This window comes from Pseudophryne corroboree, chromosome 2 (assembly GCF_028390025.1).
Source record: "Pseudophryne corroboree isolate aPseCor3 chromosome 2, aPseCor3.hap2, whole genome shotgun sequence".
In the NCBI taxonomy this organism is placed as follows: domain Eukaryota; kingdom Metazoa; phylum Chordata; class Amphibia; order Anura; family Myobatrachidae; genus Pseudophryne; species Pseudophryne corroboree.
Window position 1 is genome coordinate 816,425,522 of NC_086445.1, and position 26,080 is coordinate 816,451,601.

The 26,080-nt window shown below is 43.9% G+C and overlaps 1 protein-coding gene across 5 annotated transcripts in view; it reads left to right on the plus strand.

Moving 5' to 3' along the window:
* The window catches only part of LOC135049800 (acetylserotonin O-methyltransferase-like), a 448,700-nt gene that overhangs the window by 25,626 nt on the left and 396,994 nt on the right, over positions 1–26,080 (plus strand). For all 5 annotated transcript variants that reach the window (XM_063955675.1, XM_063955679.1, XM_063955677.1 and 2 more), the window contains exon 2: positions 12,057–12,231. In XM_063955675.1, coding sequence (XP_063811745.1) covers positions 12,057–12,231 — 175 coding nt within the window. The remainder of the gene's footprint in view (positions 1–12,056; positions 12,232–26,080) is intronic.

Genomic DNA, 26,080 nt, shown 5'->3' on the forward strand with positions numbered 1-26,080 from the left:
TATTCTACTTTTTAACTAAAGCAGACAAAACTGAGGTTTTTATTCAGTATTCATGAGGAAAACTAATTTCTACAGACATTTGGAATACCATAGCCCAATTGTAGACCTTTTTTCTGTATCTGGATCAGTACGTTTGGACATTTTTGCTGTTCTTGTATGTAGCAATTTACTGGGATAAGACTGTCATCTGCGTGGTTTGCTTGCAATTGGAGATGCCTTGCGTTTGCATTATGGCCTTGCGTTTGCAACATTTGCACCATTACTAGAAGTAGAATTCTTCGTAGCAGCTGCTCCTTTGCTTGCCATTTCGCTGTTTGAGGCAGAGGGCTGTGTACGTCGAGTGCTGTGTCTTGAACATTCAGTACTTGTGACGACCCTCAGTAATAGTAATAGTCTTTATACAGTCTTTAGCAGTTCTGTTTCCTTTGCGTTTATCCAATGCCGCAGTTGTGACCAGTGTCCATATTGCTTTTGCACAAACAGGTTGTGATTTTGAATAGAACAGGCATATATGAAACAGTCTTTTTTTTTTTTTCTTTCTTTCTTTCTTTCCTTGCTTGTTAATAGTAGGTCTTAATTGTCTTCGGGCAATAGTACCACAAATGGCTGTGAGTAGTACACCTACTCTGTTCTGTATTTCCTCACTGAATAAATTACCATGCAGTCTTAAATCTCCTTATTCTACCTTGTACCTATTTATACATCTCAATCTTACATAAACTTATACCAGTTTAACCCATATAAAGGCGTTTTCTATCCTACCTATATTTTGACTAATAATTATTTAAAATGCTTTTGATGTGTATATAGTAACATCCTATCAATACAATAAATGAATATAATTTTGCTTCAAACAGATATTAAATATCATTTAGGAATGGCTTTGACTAAATCTAATTCCATCCAGTATTAGATATTTAATTACTTTTGAAGCTTTTACGAAGGAAGCATAGGTAGTATCTACTGTGTAATATAAAAAAAAACATAAAATATTTACAAGGTATATAATACAATGATATAAAATATATATCAGACAAATGTTTACATATATGTGATTAAGGTATATGAAGGGATGAGACAGTTCTGTATAATCACAGTGATGAGATGTGCTGTACACTGTTGTGGGGGTGTACATGTAGTTTGAAAGACAAGTAATGATTACTTGTGATGAAAGGGTTAATGAAAACCTTCCCCTTTCTTGTGAAACTGGAAAACTCCTTGAGGATTTGTCCATATATCAGTCTTTAGGGATGCTATGTAGATTTTGCTGGATAGCAGCGATGAAAGGGTTAATGAAGACCTTTTCCCTTGTAAATTGGAGTCTTTTTGGAGTCTTGCACCATTCTGTATACAGGTTGCCAGGATTACTATGAATCAAACAAAAATACATACAATGACTATCACAGATATTTATACAGTGATTTAACATAGCTTGCTATGCATTCTGTCCTATCTGCTGCATGTTATCAGGTACAGAATTTACAAATGTGTCTTTTAACGATTGAATAACAAACAAACAATTGTTTCTGGCCTGTGCCAATCTTTCCTGTCACATTGTGTGTCAATGACAGCACAATTGTCGCTGCAGATATGATGCAGGTTTAATTTGGAAACTGTGGCTGTTTGAACATCAAAGCAAACAATGGCTTCATTGGATCTAACAAGTAAAGGAATGATACTACCGTATTCACTTGTGACCATACTCCCTTGTGATGCAGCCTGGTCCCAGACTGTCTTTAACCATAGCGTTTGCTGCTTGGTGTGGCTCCTTAGTTTGGAAGAATCTTGGAGCTTCTGAAAAAACCTACTTTTGTGGGGAGAGAAACTTGTTAAACTTTGCCAAATATGTATTGCAGGTCCCAGGGCTTTCTGTCTTTCCACACCTGTAATAAAATGGTTATGGCACCAGGGCATAAAAACATTTTCATCCTGGTGATCCTTTTTGTCATTGTTAATTGGTGTGTGGTTTGCAGAATGACACTCTGCATGTGGTCTCTCTGAGAGCATGCAAACATTTGCACCATCACTAGATGTCTCTGAGTGTTGTGTGGGGGTTACAAAAGTTTGGGAACTTTGTTTGTAAACATGCATTCCTGAATTAATTTCATGGATTTCCCCTTTAAACATGTTTCCAGGTAAATACATTTCAAGGTTTGCAACTCTGGTTGCCATGGGAGTTTTCACCATGGGGAACTTCTCCACCCCTGTGTGCACTGTACTGCTGCTATCAGTGTTTAAATCTGCTGACAATTCACCTTTGCCTAAGGGCATAACAAATTCTTCATTTACATTGGGAACTCTGAGAGTGTATTCAGCAGAATACTCATAATCTGAGTTACAATAATCTTCCCCTTTAGTAGAAACAGTATAGGGGACATCTCCTATTGCTGCTACCTCCTTTACATTAATGTGCTGTCTGATGATAGACACATCCTGCACATTGCTACTTTCTTCTTTTACCAAAGAGGCTGTTCTGCTGGTGGTCTGTGTGACCATAGCAGACTCTGTGTGCTGCACATGGACAATGCTGTCCTGAGTCTCACCTACATCTACAATGTTCTCCCTTGTACTTTCTTTTATCTCCTCCTGAGAGGTCATGACAGTTTGCTTACAATCTGCCAGGCTTTTTGCTTCTGCCCCAAACTTTTTCTGTTTATTTTTCTGTTTAAGGGACTTAAATAATGAATGCATTTTTGCATTAATGGTCAGGCACGCCTTACGAAGACGAGAACCTGATTCTTCTTTACATTTCTGTTTGGCTTCTAAAGCCGCAGTTCTGCGCATTTTTCTTAATGCTACAGAAAACTTTTGCATTTTTAACATTGCAATCATTTACAATGCTAAATTTTTATATTCCTTGTTTTTGTACTGACGGTATCCTCTCCTTAAGATTGACCGGTGTCTTAAGGTTAAACTCTAATACCTGGTACATTTATACATTTATTTGGAAATACTCATTTCCACTGTGCACATTTTCTACTCTAGGCCTTTAAATTCTTTATTCTCATTTGTAACCTATTCCACTGTGATCTTGTACTTTGCCAGCAGGCTTATAGCCATTGGTGCTGCTTCCTAATAGATATTATGTTAGTTAAAATAACGTATATTGCACTAACACATTTATCCTAGGTTATACAGAATACAAAATTGACATTACACAATGGTAATAAATTTTCATAGATACATCCCCACCGTGATTCTGTAGATTTGGTAACCAGCTTATAGCATTTGCTACTCCTCATAAATATTATAAATCAGATAATCAGATTCAGTAATAACAAGTCCCATCTGGGTCGCCAATATTGCTTTATGGAATCATATTTATGAATATTAATATTCAATATAACATATATGGTTATTAATATATGGATATATTTAAATTAATATGCGTTATCATATATATCTGCAAATATATTATGTCAGGCTTACAAATTAATTGGCTGATAAATATATGCAGTCCTTATATATATATGACTTATGAAATTATGAAGTTAAGATTCCTTAAAGAGAGTTCAAGCTTGAATATTACCGCTCTTTTTATATGATTCTTTATTTACAGGCAGATCAAATCGTACAGAATAAGATATACACAGTAGTGATATATATACTAATTATAATTATATATGCTTCCTTCGTTACATAACATAAAACAACATGACATAAGTTTCACAAACAGTTTCAATTGCTAACATAAAATGTATACTTGCAAGTTAAAGATTGCCATCCCAAGAATCATTCCTTCTGCATGTTCTCCATGACTTCTCCTCCTGACTGACTTCCTTCCTTCTCCTTCTTCTTCTCCCTCTCCCTCTTCCTTCTAACTCCTAACTACAAGTCTGGTCCTTTTATCTCATATTTTACCAATTCAAACTATCATATTCTCATAGTTTCCAATGGAATAGGTAATTATAGGTTTGTCAGATTCCAAGGTGTAATAAAACAAACATTGAACTGGGCTGTCGTGTCCTGTTCACGGAGGCATGGTGTCATAAAAGTGTGGTGTCCACACTGCCTTAAGCAAGTATAGTATTGTAAAATCTGGAATGTCTTTTCATCCAAAGTTCTGTTGTATTGACAAGTTTTCCTGGGGTCGGTTACACAATGTTTTATCAATGGATGTGATCTCTTTTCATAGTAGTTAATTTATACTCCCTAGCTTTTAACCTTCACTGGACAATAGACAAACCAGTAGATTCTGATCTACTGTAAGCACACCTGTGAATTCCAATGACCAACAGAGCTCTGTCACATACCTATTATCATTTATGGCCTAATACCTTTTCTCTACAATGACTCTTGATCTTACTGTAACCTCTCTGGCCTTATTTATGACTAGAGCAGAATAAACCTGTTCCCTACACTATTTTTTACCATCTTGCTGTAAAACACAAATATACAGTATATCTATATAAACACATACACAAACCTAATCTCTTAAATCAGCTAAACATTACCTCATACATTCAAACTTATTTCATATCTATTCCTTACTATATATATCCAGTATACTGTCCACTATGGTAACATCGCCTATTTATAATGAATTATATTTTGATTCAGACAATATCCATTGCCCTAATATTATACTAAGTGCAGACAATTACCTATAAGGCAACAGGCCCATAGATAGTCCTGTTTGCAGGAAATGCAGGAAACGACCCAGTTGAAATTCCTCTGTAGGGGCCTTCTTGGCCTCACACCACGCAACATATTTTCGCCAAATGCGGTGATAATGTTTCGCGGTTACATCCTTCCTGGCCTTGATCAGGGTAGGGATGACTTCATCTGGAATGCCTTTTTCCTTCAGGATCCGGCGTTCAACCTCCATGCCGTCAAACGCAGCCGCGGTAAGTCTTGGAACAGACAAGGTCCCTGCTGGAGCAGGTCCTTTCTTAGAGGTAGAGGCCACGGGTCCTCCGTGAGCATCTCTTGAAGTTCCGGGTACCAAGTCCTCCTTGGCCAATCCGGAGCCACGAGTATAGTTCTTACTCCTCTCCTTCTTATGATTCTCAATACTTTGGGTATGAGAGGCAGAGGAGGGAACACATACACTGACTGGTACACCCACGGTGTTACCACAGCGTCCACCGCTATCGCCTGAGGGTCCCTTGACCTGGCGCAATATCTGTCTAGTTTCTTGTTGAGGCGAGACGCCATCATGTCCACCTTTGGTTTTTCCCAACGGTTTACAATCACGTGGAAGACTTCTGGGTGAAGTCCCCACTCCCCCGGGTGGAGGTCGTGTCTGCTGAGGAAGTCTGCTTCCTAGTTGTCCACTCCCGGAATGAACACCGCTGACAGTGCTGTCACATAATTTTCCGCCCAGCGAAGAATTCTTGCAGCTTCTGCCATTGCCCTCCTGCTTTTTGTGCCGCCCTGTCTGTTTACGTGGGCGACTGCCGTGATGTTGTCCGATTGGATCAATACCGACTGACCCTGAAGCAGAGGCCTTGCTTGACTTAGGGCATTGTAAATTGCCCTTAGTTCCAGGATATTTATGTGAAGAGACGTTTCCATGCTTGACCACAAGCCCTGGAAATTTCTTCCCTGTGTGACTGCTCCCCAGCCTCTCAGGCTGGCATCCGTGGTCACCAGAATCCAGTCCTGAATGCCGAATCTGCGGCCCTCTAGAAGATGAGCACTCTGCAACCACCACAGGAGAGACACCCTTGTCCTTGGAGATAGGGTTATCCGCTGATGCATCTGAAGATGCGATCCGGAGCATTTGTCCAGCAGATCCCACTGAAAAGTTCTTGCATGGAATCTTCCGAATGGAATCGCTTTGTAAGAAGCCACCATCTTTCCCAGGACCCTTGTGCATTGATGCACTGACACTTGTCCTGGTTTCAGGAGGTTCCTGACTAGCTCGGATAACTCCCTGGCCTTCTCCTCCGGGAGAAACACCTTTTTCTGGACTGTGTCCAGAATCATCCCTAGGAACAGTAGACGTGTTGTTGGAATCAGCTGCGATTTTGGAATATTTAGAATCCACCCGTGCTGACGTAGCACTACCTGAGATAGTGCTACTCCGACCTCTAACTGTTCCCTGGACCTTGCCCTTATCAGGAGATCGTCCAAGTAAGGGATAATTAAGACGCCTTTTCTTCGAAGAAGAATCATCATTTCGGCCATTACCTTGGTAAAGACCCGTGGTGCCGTGGACAATCCAAACGGCAGCGTCTGAAACTGATAATGACAGTTTTGTACCACAAACCTGAGGTACCCTTGGTGAGAAGGGTAGATTGGGACATGGAGATAAGCATCTTTGATGTCCAGAGACACCATATAGTCCCCTTCTTCCAGGTTCGCTATCACTGCTCTGAGTGACTCCATCTTGAATTTGAACCTTTTTATGTAAGTGTTCAATGATTTCAGATTTAAAATCGGTCTCACCGAGCCGTCCGGCTTCGGTACCACAAACAGCGTGGAGTAATACCCCTTTCCCTGTTGTAGCAGGGGTACCTTGATTATCACCTGCTGGGAATACAGCTTGTGAATAGCTTCCAGTACTGCCTCCCTGTCGGAGGGAGACGTTGGTAGAGCAGACTTCAGGAACCGGCGAGGGGGAGACGTCTCGAATTCCAATTTGTACCCCTGTGATACTACCTGCAGGATCCAGGGGTCCACTTGCGAGTGAGCCCACTGCGCGTTGAAATTTTTGAGACGGGCCCCCACCGTGCCTGAGTCCGCTTGTAAAGCCCCAGCGTCATGCTGAAGACTTGGCAGAAGCGGGGGAGGGCTTCTGATCCTAGGAAGAGGCTGCCTGCTGCAGTCTTTTTCCCCTTCCTCTGCCCCGGGGCAGAAATGAGTGGCCTTTTGCCCGCTTGCCCTTATGGGGACGAAAGGACTGAGTTTGAAAAGACGGTGTCTTTTTCTGCTGAGAGGTGACCTGGGGTAAAAAGGTGGATTTCCCAGCCGTCGCCGTGGCCACCAGGTCCGATAGACCGACCCCAAATAACTCCTCCCCTTTATACGGCAATACTTCCATATGCCGTTTGGAATCCGCATCACCTGACCACTGTCGTGTCCATAAACTTCTTCTGGCAGAAATGGACAGCGCACTTACTCTTGATGCCAGGGTGCAAATATCCCTCTGTGCATCTCGCATATATAGTAATGCATCCTTTAAATGCTCTATAGTCAATAATATACTGTCCCTATCCAGGGTATCAATATTTTCAGTCAGGGAATCCGACCAAGCCACTCCAGCGCTGCACATCCAGGCTGAGGCGATTGCTGGTCGTAGTATAACACCAGTATGTGTGTATATACCCTTTAGGATATTTTCCAGCTTTCTATCAGCTGGTTCCTTGAGGGCGGCCGTATCAGGAGACGGCAACGCCACTTGTTTTGATAAGCGTGTGAGCGCCTTATCTACCCTAGGGGGTGTTTCCCAACGCGCCCTAACCTCTGGCGGGAAAGGGTATAATGCCAATAATTTATTAGAAATCAGCAGTTTTTTATCGGGGGAAACCCACGCTTTGTCACACACCTCATTTAATTCATCTGATTCAGGAAAAACTATGGGTAGTTTTTTCACACCCCACATAATACCCCTTTTTGTGGTACTTGTAGTATCAGAAATGTTCAAAGCCTCCTTCATTGCCGTGATCATGTAACGTGTGGCCCTACTGGACATTACGTTTGTCTCGTCACCGTCGACGCTGGAGTCAGTATCCGTGTCTGGGTCTGTGTCGACCATCTGAGGTAACGGGCGCTTTAGAGCCCCTGACGGTGTTTGAGACGCCTGGACAGGCACTAACTGATTTGCCGGCTGTCTCATGTCGTCAACAGTGTTTTGCAAAGTGCTGACACTGTCACGTAATTCCTTCCATACGACCATCCAGTCAGGTGTCGACTCCCTAGGGGGTGACATCACTATTACAGGCAATTGCTCCGCCTCCACATCATTTTCCTCCTCATACATGTCGACACAATCGTACCGACACACAGCACACACACAGGGAATGCTCTGATAGAGGACAGGACCCCACGAGCCCTTTGGGGAGACAGAGGGAGAGTTTGCCAGCACACACCAGAGCGCTATATATATACAGGGATAACCTTATATACGTGTTTCTCCCTTCTATAGCTGCTGTATTTGTATTATCTGCCAATTAGTGCCCCCCCTCTCTTGTTTTACCCTGATTCTGTAGCAGGACTGCAGGGGAGAGTCAGGGAGCCGTCCTTCCAGCGGAGCTGTGAGGGAAAATGGCGCTTGTGTGCTGAGGAGATAGGCTCCGCCCCCTTTTCGGCGGCCTTTTCTCCCGCTTTTTTTAGGAAAACTGGCAGGGGTTAAATGCATCCATATAGCCCAGGAGCTATATGTGATGCATTTCTTTAGCCATATAAGGTTTAAAACGTGTTTTATTGCGTCTCAGGGCGCTCCCCCCCAGCGCCCTGCACCCTCAGTGACCGGAGTGTGAAGTGTGCTGAGAGCAATGGCGCACAGCTGCAGTGCTGTGCGCTACCTTATTGAAGACAGGAACGTCTTCTGCCGCCGATTTTTCCGGACCTCTTCGCTCTTCTGGCTCTGTAAGGGGGCCGGCGGCGCGGCTCCGGGACCCATCCAAGCTGAGCCTGTGATCGTCCCTCTGGAGCTAATGTCCAGTAGCCAAGAAGCCCAATCCACTCTGCATGCAGGTGAGTTCGCTTCTTCTCCCCTTAGTCCCACGATGCAGTGAGCCTGTTGCCAGCAGGTCTCACTGAAAATAAAAAACCTATTTAAACTTTTACTCTAAGCAGCTCAGGAGAGCTACCTAGCATGCACCCTTCTCGGCCGGGCACAAAAATCTAACTGAGGCTTGGAGGAGGGTCATGGGGGGAGGAGCCAGTGCACACCAGCTAGTCATAAAGCTTTTACTTTTGTGCCCAGTCTCCTGCGGAGCCGCTATTCCCCATGGTCCTTACGGAGTTCCCAGCATCCACTAGGACGTCAGAGAAATATATATAAACATAATACATAATATATGTCATTATCTCAGTAGGGGACCCAAAAATGTTGGATTTTGAATAAGGGATACTCAACCTGTATACATACATACATACATACATACTGTACATCACACACACACACACACACACACACACACACACACACACACACACTTTACAGATACATACAAAACACATTATGCCAACATGACATAAAGCCAAAAGTTCCAATTTAACATGATTAAAAAAAAAAAAACGCCAGCTTAATTTTTTTCTCTGCAGCTGGCAGGCTGCTTGTGACCCAGGAGAGTGAGACACAGGAGAGTGAGAGCTTGATCGTCCACGCTTCTCCAGTTAGGTTGCCAGGGCACTGAAAGCACAGCGCCTTCACACACCATTGGACAGCTGAGTCATCGCTCAGCTGTCTGGTACTTCTGTGAGGCGCCGGTGCCGCTGCCACTGCTGTTAGCTTGCCAGGGCAACCAACAGTGAGCCGCTGGAAGCGCAGCGCTGCAGCTCAGAGGTCCGAACTGTGTGAGGGTGGTGGGGGGCCCTTTTAAAGAGGGGGGCCCAGGGTACTTACCCCCTGGGTCCCCCCCCTTAATCCGGCTCTGAAATTATCACGTCAGATGATCTGAAATCTCTAGCAGCAATACACAGCGGCCCGCCAATCTCTGATAGCAACATAATTAATAAAGTATACTTATGACATTTCATTTATGGTTCCACCATTCATCTCTGTGGCTTGTTTATCTCTTCTAGAAGTTTTATGTAGCTGTCATTACCAATATTATTATTATTATTATCTTTTACATAGTGCTGCAAGAGTTCACCAGAGCCTATCAAAGGGCCTGATTCATGTTTTAAGTTAGTCAAAAAAATCAAGCAACTGGGCAAACATATGTTGCACTGCAGGTGGGGCAGATGTAACATGCAGAGAGATTTGGATTTGAGTGGGATGTGTGTTCAAACTGTTATCTAAATTGCAATGTAAAAAAGCTGTCTAACATTTGTGTTCATTTTATTTCTGAATAATTTATTAGAGGAGAAAGTGATAATAATGCCATAAAACCGGTATATGTTAAATGGTAGGTGCAATTGTAGTACACTATGGAGTGTATTCAATAAGATTCAGATCCATTCCAACACGCATTTGTCGGAATGGATCCGACAACCCCTATTCAATGGACGGACAAATCCGACTGTCTGATTTGGCCGTATCCGGGGTCCTGTCCTGAAGCTGCTGTCAGTGGCTGCTGGGTGCGTTGACAGCGGCGGTGGGGAGTGCAGATGGTGGTGGCTGGTGGGGGAAGTAACGGCGGCGGGTGGGTGGGGGGGGTGCTGCAGGGAGAGAGTTGCCTCTCGGGGGAAGGCCAGGCAAGGTACCTCTCATCCCGCCGCACCGCTCCCCGTCTCCTAACGTCAATCCGATATGTTTTCAAGTCGGATTGAGTTTGTGGGAAAGGGGGCCAAAAGCGGTCTGGAGTATTAAGCAATATGCCACATATGCCAATATGTAGATATTTATTTTTTATCCACTATTTATTGTGGGTTGCAGCAGCATTGAACATTCTGTTATGTAACAAATGAGAATTCAGATGTTACTAATTTTAGTTATAATCAGTTGCAACATTACATACCTCCCAACATGTCCCTTTCCAGGAGGGTCAGAATGCTCTGCTTCTGGACTTCCCTCTTACTGTATGATTGTCATCACCTGTGCTGAAACACCTTTCTTATCCATTAACCTGTTCAACACAGGTACTAGCAATCATACATTAAGAGACAAGTCCAGAAGCAGAGCATTGTGTCCCTCCTGGAGAGGGTCATGTTGGGAGGTATGACATTACATTTATGCATGTCAGAGCTGCTTGTTCAGTGCGTCTTAGGGGTGGAAAGCTGACTCCTAATAGTGCAGCTGTTATGCTGCCTGTTTATAAACGGCCAAGGCATGGATTAGCGTAACTGAGAAAACTCAGCTTGGTGACTGCATTTGACATGAGTATCCAAACAGCTAACGTAGAATTCAAAGACACATTCATATATTTATAACAGTAGATGAGTTTAATAGTGTTATATTGCTGCATAAATGCAGCTTGAGTGTATCTGAAGCTTAGCTAGCTGCATCCAATTGCTCTGATCAGTTCAGTTTAGTGTTAATGAAATATAGTTAGGCTGACCAATGACTCCCATATTAGTGTACACATTAATGCATATAATTTTAGTATTATAGCATTTCAGGACAAGCATCAGTGGACATGCTGTACACCTACATGTGTGTTTCACCGTTAGAAATGGCTTCTTCAGGGCAAAAAAGCAACAAAACATTTTAGTGAACACACACATGTAATAATTTATATGGAGTCAGGCCCTAATAATTCAGGTGATCCAGGGACCTTGGGGATAAAATCCCTGATACATGAGATGAATGGCACTTCTTGAAAAGGGAAGAGGACTCCCTGAAATGCTTTGAAGCTGTCTTTTACAATCTTCCATGATCCAGTGACATCGGAGACTCGAGTACCTGTAAGGCCGTGCTGTGCTTTGGATGATTCACATTTACCTGTCAGCAGCCAGTTTCTGTGATAGCTGAATTATTCCATCAGCATCCAGTATTTGACACTGATCACATTGACAACTACATGTGGATTACATGGAGATATTTTTATGGCTTTTTATGTTTTTTTATATATCTATTAAAAACTTTTTTGGATGTCCGTTTGCTGACCCTATTTGGAACCCACTTACCTGAGGTTGCAGTGGGGGTGAATAAAGATACCTTTACATGTATGCGTGACAGAACACAAATGTAAGTGTCTTTACAAAGGGAAAACGGGTCACACAGAGCTGTTATTTTCATCTGAAAAAGATACCTTCATATGTCTTGAGATAGAATTACCCTAAGTGTTTGTCTAAAGGATAGGAAGAAAACCCATATCATTAGACTATGCTGTGCTAATACTGTACATATAGCGCTGGTTTCTGGTTACTACTTTTCCAGATAGAAAGTTATAAATTGTACAACACTCATTTTTTTTTCCATTTAACCATGGTCTAAAATATAAAAAGCTCATGTTTCATTATTTATTATCAATATAGTTTTATCATTTATCTCTTTTTAGGCCATGTTTACAGCATGCGAGCTGGGAGTGTTTGATTTGCTACATGAACTAGGGGAGCCTCTGACAACAGCAACCATTGCTTCTCGCTTGTGTACCAGTGTAGATGGAACAGACCGGCTGCTCACTGCCTGTGTTGGACTGAAACTCCTGAAAGTTGAATTGAAAAATGATGAAGGTAACATAATTTCTGAATGACATGTTCTCAGTTGATTTCTACAACCAAGGGTGCAACTGTAAGGTCTACAATGGTCACAAAGGCAATCAGAGGCTCAATGAGCAGACAGTAATCGTTCTTAACAGTCAACTTGACTTTTTGCTTTTGCTGATGTCAGCAATACTACTTCACTGGTAGCAGTAAGAACTAAAAATGAATATGTATGGCAGAATATAATAGCCTGTAAGATAATGGCTGTTCAGGAACTCCTGAGAGTCTGTCCATATTATTAAAGTTGCAATCATTTACAAAGAAAAAACAACCTGGTTTTGCCTTGTAAATGATTGCCGCTTTAAAAGTACGGGCAGACTCACAGGACTTCCTGAACAGTCTGCATCTCGCAGGTTATTACATTTTGCTTGTAGTGTGAAGGCATAGCCAGAACTTTGTGGGACCCATGGCAGCATTTTGATGATCTTCCACATCACAGAAGGAAGAACATTAAACAATGACATTATACTGATTATAATGTATATGAAGAAATTGACAATACATGTTTAACAATAAAAGACTTGTTTAAAAACATCTGTGACACTCGTACAGCAGGTAGTTTATAGTACTATTTACTTATACGGTAATCGAGGGAACTCCATCTAGTATTCTCAACTCGTACCATGCAGGTTCTTTCTCAAACATGGTCTCTACCCAGTCCATCCTAAAGAGATGATGAAGTGTATATAAATAAAATACAGGAGAGCCTGGGTGTTCCCAGTTCTGAAGGATAGTTTCTTGGCTGCAGAACTTAGGTCCAATAAAAATTTCTTACAACACTTAGTGACATGTTGGGATTCAGGGGAAACCTAAGTATAGCTCATTCTGGTGTAAATGAAAAGTAATTGATCAGCGTTCTCTCTGCGTACTGCTTTACTCTTAATCAGAATTCCCTGCTTATTGGAAATCCCATAGGGAGTGGTACAAATCTGCGATCTTATGGTAACATTTAGGTCAGTAAGTGGAATTTGTGTCAATAAGTGTGTTTCAGTAAGCGTTTGTGTCAGTAAATGTTTGTATCAGTAACTTGTATCTGTAAGGGGTGGCTGTAAGTATGTATGTGCCAATAAGTGGTGTGTCAGTCAGTAAGTGTGTTTGTGTCAGTAAGCAGTGTCTATGTAAGTGTTTTTATAAGTAAAATGTGTCTGTGACGTGTCAGTAAGTGGTATCTGTCAGTAAGAGGTGTCCGTGCCAGTAAGGCAGTGTGTGTGCATGTGTGTGTGCAGCTACGGGGGCAATGTGTGTGTGTGTGTGTGTGTGTGTGTGTGTGTGTCTGTCAGAGAGAAACTGCATGCAGTCGGGGAAGGGGGGACCTAAACTGATGGCCTAAATCTGTCTCTGGATGTGGGTACAGGGAATTGCTGTTGCAGGAGGAGGAGGCAAACACACAACGGACATAACCAGGGGCGTAGTTCTGACAATAGGGACCCCCATCTTAAGTACCCCAGGCCCCCTGAAAGCTTAATCTGGCCCTGGTTGGTATACAAGTCCCTGCCAGGAATCCAATCAAGTAAGTATCACAGCTGAGCTGCAGGACTATAGTGTATAACATCGGTAACATTAATGCCACCATTTAATTTAGTTTGGCTTACTTTTAGCAGGCTAATACGAGCCATTTCCCATGCTAAATGAAAGAGCAGAAATGTGCATAAATCAGTTTTGTGTCTTTTTCGGGGAGAAGAAGTAGTAAGACTTTTAGCAGGTAACGTAGTCAGAGGTATGAAAGGGTCAAGTGAACCATCCATTAAGCTCATCTGAAATGTTTGCTTACATGAGTTATGTTGTATTTATTTAGGTCAGCAGGGTACTTAGGGGTATATTTATTAAAATGTGCTTAAGGTTCTTTGGGGCACATTTATTAAGCCTGGTGAAGTGATAAATTGCACGGTGATAAAGTACCAGCCAATCAGCTCCTAACTACCATGTCACAGGCTGGGTTTGAAAAATGACAGTTAGGAGCTGACTGGCTGGTGCTTTATCACCTTCCACTTTATCACTTCACCAGGCTTAATAAATCTGCCCCTTTATTTGCAGGGTTCTCGGGGTGAAGCGGGACCTCCTTTCCGGTGAATTTACCATCAGTAGCTTGTACGTTGTCCTCCCATAACGGGCCCCCGCTTCGGCCGCAGTCAGTTCTTCTGCGCATGTGCCGTCCAGTAACTCCCAGCATGCAGGTTGGGAGTTAGGCTGGTGCATGCGCGGAATGAATGTGTAGACGCTGGGAATGTGCTGTGTGCGGTGTGTGTGAGGTGAGCTGTGGCGCTTGTTGCGTGAGGTGAGAAATCTCTACACAATGTCCCCTTGCAATAAAGTTATTTGAGATCACAAAAAAAAAGGAGAGTAGCTGCTGAAAGCCAGCCGCAGCGCCGTGTCCAGCCGGCGAACAGGCAGAAGGGAGGAGATACTAATGTTCGGACACAACGAATGTTAATAAGTCAGGTATCATCAGGTCATCGGGGATCTATCGCTAAGATAGAGGTGCTGAAACAGCTGTGGCAGGATACTGCTGCAGCTAAGAATAGCGCATCGCCAGGTACATACATCAGGGGAAGCGCTATCTGTGGCACATAACGTGCAGATAGCGCATTACTCCTTAAAGAAGAGTAATAAATCTATCCCTTAGTTAGGGTAATACCCAAGTAGGTCAAAGAAGAGGCGACTCTTTGTATAGGAATGAAATGACCTGGACCCAGCAACATTCCCACTGATTTTTCTGCATTTATCGCCCACTTAGGGATGCTGCATGAGTACTAATTTTATATATAATGAGTGTCAAAAAAAGCTACGATTTTTCTTTCTTGGGAACCAAATTAGATACCTTGGAAGAAAGGCTGTTTGGAGGATCCTCAGTAGTGGATCAAGGAACAAATTAAAATGTAGGAGAGTAAGTGGGCAGCCCTGGCCCATCCCATATTAATTTATGACCTCTCAATACTGTACATTAATTAAAATTGAGGTAGTTGAGGAGCAATGGAAAACATTAATGAAACTAATAAAGTCAGAATCAAATGCTCTATGTTTCAATACAGAGAACAAATGGGGCCAAAGCACTGTATCAAATGCTTTGTGTGTGTCCACACTCAACAACATAGTATCCAATTGGGAGGTTTGTATGGAGGATACCATCACTGCTATCAGCAACCAAATGGCTCGTACCGAGATTCTCCTGGTTACAAAACCAACCTATATGGCCTTTATGTACCTATGAGTTGGGGGTCTTTACCCAGTTTAGGTAACGGTATAGTGCGTGATTCATTAAATGTAGGATATTGGGGAGTAATCTATATATATTGTCTAATAGAGCTCCTGCAAAGCTGGAAGAATTTTAAATTAACCAATGGTTGCAATGTCATCCAGAACTACTATCGCATCACAGTTTAGAGATCGCAAATGCAGGAAGGAGAAGGTATGCACCTACTCCTGCATGTACATTGCTAAGGATTGCATTTGCAACGCTGCTGTGTGCAGCTTTGCAAATTCAATCCTTGCTGAATTAGGGCCTTGATCTACAAGTCTGACATGCTCAGTGGAATTGCTTAATTTAATCTTCTCCTTTAATTTATTGAGCTGCTTTTCTTAACTTTAATATGTAAGTGGAATCGCCTGACTCAATCTAGCAGTGTCTGAACTCACTTCATAGGTGACTACTTCAAATGGTTTCACCAAAGGGAGAGGATATGATGGGGAAAGGGGGAGGCTATGTGGGGAGAGGGAACGGGAGAGGCTATGAGGGAAAAGGGAAAGGGAGAGGCTATGAGGGGAAAGGGAGAGGATATAAATGGAAAGGGAAAAGGAAAGGTCTACCAGTCCATTAAGCTCAAATTCCCAGTAACGCATATACAGTATTTTGTCTTAGAGGAGATTGTCACAATTGAGGGCTGAGGCTGACCTGGGGAAGCCTCAGATGTAGGCTCTGGCATGTATGTGAACCGTGACGGTTGAATAGGTTTCCTGGACATACAGGAGATCTAAGCACCATCTGACCGAAGGCGTGACCACAACAATGGAGTATGTAAAAACAAAGTCAGTTTATTGAGCACACAGTATTGACACCTTGGTAATCCAATGACTTCAACTGTAGATGTGCAGAATGATATAACAGTACAGTTCCTAGTTAGCGCAGAGGAAATGAGTGCTGTGGCTATGCAGAACAAGATGACAAAGTCGTTGCGAGACCCAGAGTTGGTAAGTCCATATGCCACAGCTAACCACTGTAATGAGGAACAAGCTGGTACTGTCCAGCAGATGATACACAGGAAGCTGGGATAAACCCAGGTGCACAGAGGTTGAAGTGGTACTTGGAAGAACTGCCAGAGACTACCGGATGGAACCGGTAAAAACAAAAGGTGTGCTGAACTCACCGCTGAAGCTAGAGTTCGATGGTGAGTATCGATGGAGACTGTGGTTCGATGTTGTGTGGTAGATGATCCAGAGCGATACTGGAATACCGCTGGAGATGAAGAGTGGTACTAGAGATGATAAAGAACACTGCTGAAGGCTGAAAGTGACACAGGAGCACTGCTGGAAGCTGGAAACAATGTTGGAGCAATGCTGGAAGCTGGAAGCGAGTGACAAATTCACTATGGAGCACAGAGAGCGATTTTGTAGGCACTGTAAGCAGGGAGTGATATCCAAACACGACTGGAAGCTGGGAACGATGCAGGATCAACACTGTAAGCTGGAAGCTGGAAGCCGGTGACTGATCGCTGCAGATAATCAGGAGCAATGGGGGTCATTCCGAGTTGTTCGTTCTGTATTTTTTTCTCGCAACGGAGCGATTAGTCGCTAATGCGCATGCGCAATGCCCGCAGTGCTACTGCGCCAAGTAAATTTGCTATGCAGTTAGGTATTTTACTCACGGCATTACAAGGTTTTTTCTTCGTTCTGGTGATCGTAATCTGATTGAGAGAAAGTGGGTGCTTCTGGGCGGAAACTGGACGTTTTATGGGTGTATGCGAAAAAACGCTACCGTTTCTGGGAAAAACGCGGGAGTGGCTGGAGAAACGGAGGAGTGTCTGGCCGAACGCTGGGTGTGTTTGTGACGTCAAACCAGGAACGAAACAGACTGAACTGATTGCAGATGCCGAGTAAGTCTGGAGCTACTCAGAAACTGCTAAGAAGTGTCTATTCGCAATTCTGCTAATCTTTCGTTCGCAATTTTGATAAGCTAAGATTCACTCCCAGTAGGCGGCGGCTTAGCGTGTGCAAAGCTGCTAAAAGCAGCTTGCGAGCGAACAACTCGGAATGAGGGCCAATGCCAGAACACTGCAGAAATCAGGCTGCACCGCTGGATGGTAACTGGTGCTGGTCTCTTAGTGGAGCGAGATCACAGGAGCTGGAATACCTGGAAGCACACACTGAAGAATCCACAAACAGGAGAGACGTGTAACTGGGTTAGATAACCAAAGCACTGACGACTAGGCAGCCTTGATGCAAGATATTTACTGTATACCAGCAGGGAAGCAGGTATTGGCTGGGTAATCAGGCAGAGTCCAGAGTGCAGCGGATAGGCTGTAGAATGACATGTGATGAAATCAAACATGGCTGCGTCCATGTTTGAATCTGGAGGGGAAGTCTGTTTGAACTTTAGCATGAGGGAATCAGTGGTGATGGCGGCGGAGGCTGCGGGGCACAGGAGACGCCATTCACTGTGACAGAAGGGATTAACTGTGTAGTTGCCCTGACAGCGCTGCCGGGATCACGGAGAGGAGACTGAGGCAATGTTGTACAGCGCGCTGCATGCAGATAACACAGGTGGAATCCAGGCTTGGAGCACTGGGCCAGTCTCAGGAGACACTTAGAAGGTAAGAAGTGGTGACTAATTACCTGGATCGTGACAGCGATAACTTGTTCAATCAATAGCTTGGTGTACAGGAAAAAGAAAGTAGACTTCTTTGTGGGCGCACTCTTATGTAGAAAAAAGATGAAATACTTTTAAATGAAAAAGTTAAAACAACTTTTATTTCAAATAATTTGAAAATTAATCTCCTATGACAAATGAACACAGTCATTCAAAAGACAATACAAAACCATTATGAGACAAATTAAAAAGCGGTTGGCAGTGGAAGCATATATTATTAAATATCTCAGAATATAAATAATATAATATTATTAAGCAAAATATATGCAAACCAATCTGGTGGCAAGACCAGTTAATTAGTGTCCAGGTATATGCTGAAACAAACTGGTAAACTATATACCATATCTCAACCCTTCACTCAAGAAAGCTAGAATGTCTATATGCTAAGGTGATGCTCAAATGGCAGACTCTGGTGGGTTTTAGATGGTATGGTTTTAGATAGTCAGGTTAGAATGATAGATTAAACGTGAATCTGCTGTCAATGTTAGACAGGAGTTTCTCCTAGTTCTAGACCTACTGCACCAGGTATTCCCTGGTGGTCCCCCACCGGGTACTGGCCTTGCCCTCAGCTGTTTAGCTTCCAAGATCGGACAGTATTGGGCATAAGCAGTGAGGTATGATAGTAGGTTATAGGTACTTGTTATGCAACCATCTCCTGAATCATTGATGAGAGTTCAGAAAATACTTAGACAGAGAAGATAAAGTGGATCTGCTTTTGGTGTTAGGTGAGGGACAATTATCCCAACAGCTGGAGAGCTGCCGTGGGAGGATAGGTCCCTCAAATCACCAATGAAAGTCCTGAATCGAAAGAGTATATTAGAAGGAGAGCAAATCCCTGGCCTGCAAGATCCCAGGTCAGAATTGCCTTTTACCCATCCACCATATCAGTTCAATGCTTTGATCTGTTGTGTATCTGTGGAATAATTATTGTTGCTCTGTAGTTAATGGAATGCAATAAATGGACAGCGTTTCTAAAAAAAAAATGCAAATCGGGCTGTTGACCACAGCAGCCTAAAACTTTGACCTGTCTCAAGTCTATTCTTGCTCTACAGTTAAGTGAAATGTCAGAAATTGACAGTGTCTATCAGAATAAAGATCAGGTTTTTACCACAGAGCATCCTTATTTACAGTAAATGTTTCCATAATGGCACGATAGTAGTAAAGTAACCTTTCTGTGCTACAATTGTAACCAATTGATATCTCCAGAGAACACAGCCAGAAAAAAGTAGTTTATGCTGTCCTTTAGGAAATGCTTTATCTCCATCAAACATTTTGTTGTAGATACAATGTTACAAGGATTTGAGGTCTGAACAGCAAATGATTAGAAATAGTAATAAAGACTACAATGCGGGCAGTCTATGGTAGCACACTGTTTAAACATCAATAAGTTGTTTGTTTATAGAAAACAGCAGCGACAATTAGCCAATAGATTATTATTTCTATGATGCTAATTGAGCATTTGGCAGGCATGCCCCTGTGTGTCTGTCCAAATCTCCCCAAATAGAGTGACAGTATAAGGTTCTAATTACTAATGGTGAGAATAATGAGCAAAGGTATATCTTAAACTGAATAATCCCCAGACAAGGGAGAATGCTCCTCAGGTACTGTTGCTCTAGTGGATACGGTTACCACTGGGCTACTGGATCCCCCTGGGCTGCAGACAGTGGATCCCCTGTCACCGTCCGCGTTGATGTGGTTGCTTCTGGGCTGGAGCCGCAGGGTCTGCCGAGGCCGCTGTCAGCTGCTGGATACCCCTGGGCTACAGACATCGGAGCCACCGTAACCACCCGCATCACTGTAGATGCTCTTGGACTAGAACCGCCGGATCTGTCAGAGCAGCTGTAGTCGGGAAGATGCGTTTCGCCCGTGTTCCCCGGGCTTAGGGGGTAATTCCAAGTTGATCGCAGCAGGACATTTTTTAGCACTTGGGCAAAACCATGTGCACTGCAGGGGAGGCAGATATAACATGTGCAGAGAGAGTTAGATTTGGGTGGGTTATTTTGTTTCTGTGCAGGGTAAATACTGGCTGCTTTATTTTTACACTGCAAATTAGATTGCAGATTGCACACACCACACCCAAATCTAACTCTCTCTGCACATGTTATATCTGCCTCCCCTGCAGTGCATATGGTTTTGCCCAACTGCTAAAAAATGTCCTGCTGCGATCAACTTGGTATTACCCCCTTAGTCACTACCTTGCAAAAAGTGAGAGGGGGCGTGATGGGTAGGAGTGAGAGAGGCACATATTATCAAATGGAGTAGGCTCACGGCTAAATTCCACAGGGGAGCGTAGACCATTTAAGAAATGTTTAATCTGGAGATATTTGCAGATCTGATTATTGGGAAGGTCCCTTTTAGTTTGGATGGCAGGGTAACTCAGTATACCAGATGGAGCCATCAATTGGTTCACTGTAAGTATATTCCGTAAATCCCATAGACAAAACAAATTTGACGTGAGTCCCAGTGGAAAAGCAGGGTTTCCAAACAGTGGAAGGAGAAGTGATGGAGTGGGGGAGAGAAGCAGTTGAGTACTTAAACAACACCAGCAGGAGATGGCAGGCCCCAATAGGGGATCAGGAATTGTAGGGATTACAGCGAGCTAAAGCAAGTCTGGGTGTAGGTTCGGAAGAGAAGCTAATTCAATGTCAACCCATTGTTTTCTGTCAGACAGTCAACCCCATTCCATAATTCTCGTAAGAAGCACTGCATGATAGTTGGAGAGGCAATTGAAGGCCCCTGCAATGCTTTCATTTATACAATACCTCATGCTTGAACCAAGGCCAATCGCCTGCCCAAATGAAAGCTCTAATCTTGTGATGAAGGGTGGCGAACCAGGCGCATGGAATTGGAACGGTAAGTGCTTACAGAAGATACAGTATCCTAGCACCATTTTAATCACTCCCACCCACCCCACCCACAAATTCTCTTAGAACCCCAAGCAAGGATGTCTGAATTGAGCCATTGTAACAGAGGGGGGAAGTTGGAGGGAAAAATCTGGAAAGATCTTTTCTTAAAATCACCCCAAGTTATTTAAGCTGCAAGGTATGCATAGAAAATGGGGAGATAGACTTCACCTTAAAATTAGAGCGAGACACAAAACATCTAAATTCAGCAAGAAGCTTAAGAATAGATGTCAGGGGATTAGGGACCACAGCCAGAAGGTCATCAGCAAATAGGGCTAGTTTATACTCCCAATTGCCAACAATCAACCACTGTATTTTGACATTTTGCCAAATGGCCTTTGCCAGGGATGGATCAAAGTAGGTAGAAGCAATTTTAAGTGAGTGGCCATTAATTTGGCAAAAAGCTTCACATCGACATTCAATAGGGATATGGGTCTATAACTATAACACTGCGTTGGGTCTTAATCTTCTGTAGGTAAAATTGAGATGTGCACAAGTAGAGATTGGGGGGAGAAAGAGGAACGATCTGAGACCTCATTAAATGCCCAAAGAGGTGTCAGAGCATCACCAAACATCTTATAATACACAACTGAGTGACCATCAGGGCCTGGGCTCTTACCATTTGTAGGGGACTTAATTGCCTTTTCTAAATCAGTTAAGGTGACCAGCATCTCCAAGGCATCTACCTATGCCTCTGTGAGAGTCGGAAACCCCACCTCAGCAAATAAACTTTAATAGAGGCCTTCTGAGATGACAAATCTGCCTCCCCAGTCTGACCACATAAATTGTATAATTGGGAGTCATAAGACTGAAAGGCCGCAGCTATTTCCCTCATGGTATTACAGATAGATCCGGGTGGGAGTTTACATGGGCAATAAAAGAAGTCACATGCTGGCACAAAGTGCCTTAGCCAGCATATTGCCCATTTTATTGCCCCAAAGAAAATAGCAACTACACATTTACAGGTGTCCATTTTAATTTTGACAAACATAAGAGCATTGAGTTCATTACGTACAGTTGTTGCAGATCCCTGTGCGCCCTGTAAAAATGATCGATTCAATGGGGTCATGGCCTAGGACTTCATTAAATAATTTGGAAAGAAAATCCTGGAGACCCTGTGTACATAATGTCTACAGGAATGCAGCACACTCCCAGATTATTCCTGCGGCATCAGTTATCAATATCATCTAGATGATCCTGCAGGTGTTGATTCTCCACAGCTTGCAACTGTACAGTGTCAAGTAAAGCATGGTGAAAAACATTAGCCTCTTATCCCCAGGTTTCCAACATAAGGATCTGAGCCCCCAAATGAGTCTGCTCTGCCTTGAGCGCAGGCCACATCTTTCAGCTTACATTCCAAGGAAATGAAATTGTCCTTGTTGGATATTTCAGCTTCGGTAGGTAAGAACTGGTAAAGTCGAAGTACTGTTTTCATATCCTAATTCTCACCAGGGCTTGTAGCACCTGATGTTTATTTATCTCTGCAGGAACAGCAGATGTGACTTGTTGAGTGGGCGTGACAGAATTTGTGAAGGTAGACATGTCTCGGTCTCACTGAGTGTTGAGAAAATGTTGGGGGTCAGGGCAAGGTGAGGCTTCAGAAGGACAGGGTTCACTTTTTGGGCCTTTTTTCTTCCGTTGACTCATGAAAATATTGATTCCATGGAACAGGTAAGATGTAGAGATAAGGCAGCAACAAAGTCTGTATGAAATAGCGCCAAGGAGAGATAGGCTGGGATCAAGGAGGCATGACATGTATACAGAGAAGATGGCAGTACCGTGAGAGGCAGACAATGACCTTAGGACTCAGTGGGGCCAGGCATTATGGTGTGTGGAATTCAGGACACATGGAGACAATAGTAGGGTAAACAAATAATCTCTGCATTCGCATGATGTATTAAGCATGTCAGGTGATATCAGCTACCACACCCCAGAGAGGCATTAGGTGGCCATCGCAAGAGCAGGCGCCCTTATAAGCATGTGTTTAACATGGCAAAAGAAATCCAAAGAACCTGCAAGTACCAGGGATGATCACAAAATGGCTTCAGACAACCACAGCTTCATGTACTGTGTAAGCAAATATGTCCCAGGCTAGTATAGTAAATAGGGATCAAAGATAAAAGCAGTCTCCCCAAATAGCAATAAATGTGAGCAAGCTCTCAGGGGTATAGAAATCCTGGCTGCACAATTAGAGAGCCTCAAGGGTCAGGTCGGTGGTGCAGGGGGAGGAATGTAAAAGCTATTGTATACACAGGCAGAAGCAATGCCGGTTAATGGCTGGTCAGCAGATACATCAGTATGGGGTGGAGATCCCAGATAGCAAGAGTCAGTGGCTGGAGGATAGGCAAAGATAAAAGGCTCCCAGGACCTCAGTGCCCCTCAACCAATGAGCCACTCTCCTATGGATCCCCTGCAGCAAGGATGAGAAATGAGACCCGGTGACCAGTAGCAAACTTCTGGGTCTTATTAATACTAGAGACCTTGGATTCGGGTGGAGGAGAAGGCCGACACCTGAAGGATCACAGGAGGAGGTCCCCGGCTCAACTCACTGACTCATACCACCTGCATGGGTCCTGGGCAGCAGTCAGATGCCAAACAACTTGCAGTCTCCGGAGCTCCAGGCAGACCCGACTGCTCTTGATGGCTGCTAAGCCCTTCCCTTGTTGTTGTTGTTGTTGTTGTTTTTTTTAGCATAAGTTTCTGATTTCCCCCCAAAAAATGTCCATGAACTCATTGCTCCAGGCCTACTAGCACCCTAGTCGAGAAAATGTCAATGCGCCCTCCCCCCCATGCACGCTCCTTGAAAAGTGGGTGTGGCCTCGCAATTTCATATTATCAAACTATAAATAAATATATCTTCACACCCCCTCTACGCACACAATTAGCAGCGTTACACATAACAGCCACAGTAGTGTTCCTTACACATAATGTCTCCAGTATAGTGCCAGATACACATAATGTCTACAGTAGTGCGGTGCCAGATAGATATGGTATGCCCCTCAGCAATGCCAGCTACACAGGACTGCGGGCGGACTAAAGCTAAACTACTCAGTGCACGCTATGCAGATGCCGGCGCCGCACAGCACGCACTGAGTAGTTTACCATAGTCCCGCCCACATCACTTCCTCGTCATAACACACAGAGGCAGCCACTGACTGCTAGGACTCGGAGATGGGCTGGGCGGACACTGCTGGATGCGCACACAGGACCAGGCTCCAATATGGCGGCACCAGCGTGCGGCGCCCATTAAGGGTGGAGCCCTGTGCGGCCGCTTTATTGGAACATGCCTGGAGCTGGCCCTGAAATGACTTTACAGGAAGGAGATTCCAGGATGGTTACGGTCCCTACCTCTACTTACTGTAGCTTTACAAGTGCTACAGATGGCTACATAATGGTTATCATGATTTGCGTAAAAATAATTCCACGCATACTGTGAGAGGTGGATTTTTTGGTCGTATGCCCCAGGCATGACAATGGCATTCTTATAATGGGCAAGAACTGTCTCCCCTGGTGCCTGACACAAACAACCTCCTCATTAAAATCCTCATTAGCGCCGGTGTCAGCTACTAAAATATCCCCCTCATCCTGTTGTACTTCCAAAGCAGCTTCCTAAATTTCTATGTCAGCATGTTGACTCATGCTGCTCATCCTCATATTTGCAGAGGGTGCAGAAATGTTGAAATGAGGCTTCTCTACAAGTACTGTATCAGAAAGGTCAGTCTCACACATAGCACTCATGGAAACACTTCTCAGGAATTTGTAACATTTCTGAACATGCTATTTGCTTTACTGCATTTTCGTTTTCTTCAACACTGATTTTTCAGTTTTTATTTTTTGACACCTCTTTTACACTCTAATACCCCTTCACACTGCCAATGCCGGATCCCACCCGGGAATTGGAAACGGGTCCTTCCCGGGTGGGATCCGGCATCGGCTGCTGTGGCAGGCTTCCCCGACCCGGGGGTTGCCATAGCAGCGTGGGGGGGGGGGGGGGGGGGGGGACCGACAGCGGGGGCGGAGGTGGAGGCGGCACTGGGAGATGAGATAATCTCCGTGCAGACTATCCCTGCTGTAGTAAACGGGTCCCAGTACTCATCGACCCGGGAGCCCGTTTACGCAGCCACTGACCTGGTATTCAACCCGGGTATGACACTGCTTTATTCCCAGGTTGAATTGCCAGGTCAGGCGACCCAGGATTTCGGCTATGCCCCTTTCACACCACACGCTGACCCGTGTCAAGCCGGCAATACCGAGTTATTTGTGCGGTGTGAAAGGGGTATCATCACAAGAGGCAGAAGAAGATGCATTATTGACAGTTGCAGAACCATCACTCAGAAATAAAGGCCAAAGAATAAGGGAGTAATTCAAATCTGATCGCAACAGCAAATTTGTTAGCTAATGGGCAAAACCATGTGCACTGCAGGTGGGGCAAATGTAACATTTGCAGAAAGAGTTAGATTTGGGTGGGTTATTTTATTTCTGTGCAGGGTAAATATTGGCTGCTTTATTTTTACACTGCAATTTAGATTTCCGTTTTAACACACCCCACCCAAATCTAACTCTCTCTGCATGTTATATCTGCCCCACCTGCACTGCACATGGTTTTGCCCATAAGAGAAAAATTTTGCTGCTGTGATCAGGTCTATGGAGGTCATTCTGAGTTGATCGTTCGATAGCTACTTTTTGCAGCCGTGCAAATGCATAGTCGCCGCCCGCTGGGGAGTGTATTTTAGCTTTGCAAGTGTGCGAATGCCTGTGCAGCCGAGCATTACAAAAACAGTTTGTGCAGTTTCTGGGTAGGTCTGAACTTACTCAGCCGCTGCGATCACTTCAGCCAGTCCGGTCCCGGAATTGACGTCAGACACCCGCCCTGCAAACGCTTGGACACGCCTGCGTTTTTCCAACCACTCCCTGAAAACGCAATGGAGAGATTACCAAGGTAATAGGTCTGGGGATAGTGAAATAAACTGCTTAACCTTTAAGCTGCTGAATCAATGGATAGTTAGTCCCTGGTAGACAATAGAAAACTGGATATATAAACAGCGCTAATAACTGG